The sequence below is a fragment of the Otolemur garnettii genome, unplaced genomic scaffold, assembly GCF_000181295.1.
Source record: "Otolemur garnettii isolate 467f Iridium unplaced genomic scaffold, OtoGar3 scaffold00121, whole genome shotgun sequence".
Lineage (NCBI taxonomy): Eukaryota > Metazoa > Chordata > Mammalia > Primates > Galagidae > Otolemur > Otolemur garnettii.
In genome coordinates, this window is record NW_003852516.1 from 5,145,577 (window position 1) to 5,149,916 (window position 4,340).

The 4,340-nt window shown below is 35.9% G+C and overlaps 1 protein-coding gene across 1 annotated transcript in view; it reads left to right on the top strand.

Annotated features, from left to right (window-relative positions):
* Positions 1–4,340, top strand: part of TNKS (tankyrase) — a 170,876-nt gene that overhangs the window by 18,168 nt on the left and 148,368 nt on the right. The window contains exon 2 of the mRNA XM_003797665.3: positions 47–271. Within this exon, the coding sequence (XP_003797713.1) occupies positions 47–271 (225 nt within the window). The remainder of the gene's footprint in view (positions 1–46; positions 272–4,340) is intronic.

Genomic DNA, 4,340 nt, shown 5'->3' on the forward strand with positions numbered 1-4,340 from the left:
TACAAAACTGACTTAATATCTAAGACATTTTTCTTTTTCTTTTTAGGATTTGGACGGAAAGATGTTGTAGAACACTTATTGCAGATGGGTGCTAATGTCCACGCGCGCGATGATGGTGGTCTCATCCCCCTTCATAATGCCTGTTCCTTTGGTCATGCTGAAGTAGTGAGTCTGTTACTGTGCCAAGGAGCTGATCCAAATGCCAGGGACAACTGGAACTATACTCCTCTGCATGAAGCTGCTATTAAAGGGAAAATCGATGTGTGTATTGGTAAGTATTATTTGATAATATTTAGATTTTAACGAACACCTGACGGGTATACAATTTTAAATAAAGGTTTACTCTTGTTTTGTGTTGTGGTATACATAGTGTTCCCTTAGACTAGGTTAGGGTTTATTGCTTCGTCTAGATGCAATTCTTTTCTATCGAAAGAGAAGTAGAGAGATGGTAATCTAAAGTTAGTTAAGAACAAGATTCACAACATTAACTTTCCAAATGCAAGTCAAGCGCCAACTGGCGTGGAACTAAATTTTGATGGATTACTGTTGTCAAATTTAATTTACAGTCTATTTAAAAGACTGCAAATTTTTCATCTTAGCATCAGTGAATGCCATTACAAAGTACACATTCTACTAAATTGGATGAGATACTTGGATACTTCACTTTCTAAGGTTTTGTCTTCCTTGGTTTTAGTTACCTGCATTCGACCATGGGCCAAAAATATTAAGTAGAAAATTCCAGAAATAAACAATTCATAAGTTTTAAATAGAACACTGTTGTGTGATAAAATCTCATACCATCCTGCCCCATGCACCTGGGACATGAATGGTCCCTTTGTCTGGTGCATCCATGCTGTCCTTGCTACCCACTGTTGGTTAGGTGGTAGCCACCTTGGTCATCAGATCCACTGTCATGGTATTGCAGTGCTTGTGTTTGAGTCCCCCGGGTTTTACTTCATAATGGCCCCGAAGTGCAAGCGTAATGATACTAGAGAGTCAGATGTGCCAAAGAGAAACTGTAAAGTGCTTCCTTTAAGTGAAAAGGGGAAAGTTCCCCAATTAATAAGAAAAGAAAAAAATGCTGTGGTTGCTAAAATCTACAGTAAAAATGATTCTTCTATCCATGAAATTGTGTGGAAGGAGAAAGAAATTCAAGCATTGTACATATGGAGTTCAGTACTATTTGCAGATTTATCCACTGCAGGGTCTGAAGCGTAATCCACCTTGTATCAGGGTGACCGCTGTACTAAGGCAAAGGTTTGTTCTTTATGTTGGTAAAATTGAATACCAGCCAGTTTATTAGTACTGAAAGTTTTGAGTATTTCAAATGCAGTAGTTCAGTGTTTAAGATTTTCAACATGTGCCACTGTCTAGAGAAAAAGCAATCTTAAACCAAAGTGAACCTTTCAACCATTTTAAGTATCTAGATGATATGAAATTGTTTTCAGTTAGCCTTTCATTCTCATATATATATATAATGCCAATATTTATATATATAAATATATATACAAATATATATTTAGATTTTGCTTTATGCTTTTAAAAGTTTTTATTTTGAAATCCAAAACAAGTAAGCTTTTCTAGATAAACATCCCGAGTCTCATTCATTTCTTAATACTCAAGATGGTAGATATTAGTTTATCCCAAGGCAGGTTGATTTACATAATTTCTAGATGATATCCCTTTTAGTATAATTAGTTTTTAATGATAAAACTCAAATATATATGTCATTTTTAAAGATAGGCTAGGTCTTTGACATCGTCCACTTTCAGTGCATTCTCCAATTTCCTCCTCAGTCTCACTCACACAGACACATCCTGCACTAAGTCATTAGGTGAAACTATCCTGAAGAGGTTGATTTGTAACATCTTCTCCCTGACCATGAAACTTCTTACATTACCTGTGTTTGTATGCAGTAACTGTTACTGAACTTGCTACACATTCCTGCCTCATCTTCTAGACTTTCAGCTTCTCTGCTGTCACTTCTTCTTCCTTCTCCTTGTCATATCCATTGGATGTTTCTCAGTCATCAGTCATAACATTTTATACTCTGCTCATCTTCTTAAAATATTACCTTTTTGAAGCTTCTCTAAATTTTTCATGCTATCAATACTTTGAATATCTTATTGAAATTAGTATTTTTGTTCATGTCCTCCCTATTTCAAAAGGATGTAATGAAAATCCTCCTTTTACCTAGGTCTAGATTCTGTTGAAATAAAGGCCTAGAAGTTGCCCCGCCTTTTTTCTTTTCTGCCACACACTGGAAGAGTAAGAGCTGTTTTTTTGTCTTTATGTAGTAAATACACAAACACTCATGAAAGCTCATGGGCAAAAAAAATTTCCTGCATATTTCTTGTGATATCTGGCACCACAGATAAGCAAAACAGGCCTCAAATAATCTGCATGCAGCCTATGGGCCACAGGTTGGACACCCCTAGATCTAGGCCCTAGATGCATTACTTGAATTTTTAAAGAAGGAATTCCTGCAGCCCTGGACTCCCATAATTCTCTGTAGGCTTTGGCATATACCTGGTATTGCCTTCTGTTTAAGTTCTTGTGCTTTAAAGTTGAGGGAAGAGGAAGGTCACCTTTGAAATATAATCAAAATATAAATGAAGATATAGTTGCTATTAGAGTATATAGCATAGTTATTATGGGAATCCAGATTGCTTGTAGAACCTTATGTGTATTTAATTAGTTTTCAGGAACCTCTTAGGAGGTCTTTTCTCGGGCTTATTGAAACCTCTGATAGCTTGTACGTGTATATCATCCTTTCTGAATTTGAGTATAGTTAAGGAATTCGGAGATGTTTCTGTGAAGCAGATTTTCACTTTGGGACAACTAGACAAAAGACTTAGAAGATTGATCTTTTTTCCCTTTTGTTCAAATATGATGTTTTTTGAGAGATTAGTGTTTAGAATTGATTTTTAAAGGGTGTTTGCCAGATGATGAAATATTTGGCCTGATTATTTTTTAACATTAATCATATCTCTGTATGTGGGGTAGAATAGCAAATATATTTGATATTTATAAAGCTAGAGCTCAACTACATTGCCGCAGCTTAAGGGAGGCAGCTGGACAGACTGCTGTAGAACTCACGCTCTGGGCTTATGTCCTGACCACACCAGTTTCCAGCTGTGTGTGAGGCCAGGGGCCACTTACTTAGCCTTTGTGTTTCATCATATGCGAAATGGGGATAGTCTCCGTACTTCCTAGGAAGGGTTATTGAGAGGATTGGCAAAAATATATGAAGTACTTAGAAGAGAACCTCCTGTGGTGCTCATTCAATAAATACTAATTGCCGTTAGTAATTGCTATTATTTATTGTTGCTGCCAAGATCTCAACTTGAATTATGCTACCATATGGTGTGGACTTCTTAGTTTCCTCTGATTGTCCTTTATTAAAGACATGTCCTAAAAATGTCAGTTTGAAAGTCTTTTTCTTTCTTTCATAGATGCTATATAACTCTCATTGAAAAAAAAAGGAAAATACAAACGTTATTTTTAAAAAATCAACTTTAAATGCTTGTATAATTAAATCACCTACTTAAAACAGAGGTCTTGGAATTCCTTAGGCTAATGTTGATGGTATAATTTTTATATTTTATAGAATAAATTAAATTTACTTCAGAAATCAACACATTTTCTGCCTTTAGAACTTGTCCCTGTTTTCTCTAGTCCCAGAATGTAGTCCCCCAAAATTAAAATAAGTGATAACTTCTTTTCTGAGTATACGCTATATGATGTTTTTTTGAGATTATCTAAGCATTAGTGCCTGGAAATTCCATTTTGAATTATAAGCATACCTTTCATAGTCAGCTGGTGTAGGATCTGGGAGTTATAATGGACATTGGTCATGTTTTCCTGTTTTCATTTTGGCTGTATCTTATTCGTTTTCTGATTTTGGAGACTTAGAATCTATGGGCAGTCATTATGGGGAGGAATACACAAGCTAGTGGAGTTAAACACTTTTCTTCCCCCTTTTTGGCAGTGAGCCCTGGTTTGGTCAGTCACATCCTCCTTTCTGTAATGTACAGTTTTGAGTACAAAGTCCTAGAGATATTACAGAATCACTCATAGCAGCAGATTTTTGCTACCGCGTTGGTGGCCATGATGTTCCTACTAAAAGACAGTCGGGCTTCCTACTACTTACAAAAAGCCCCATAGCTTTTCATTTGTTTCCTAAGGTTGGTTGTCAGCTCTCCTGTCAGTTTGGAGATGGACATTGGTTTTGTTATTTGCACATGAATAGAACTGTTAGAGACATCTTGAGAAAGTTGCTAACTGGAAGTTGAGCAGGGACTTTAATAAAGAAATCTCTTGAATCTTTTTTTTTTTTT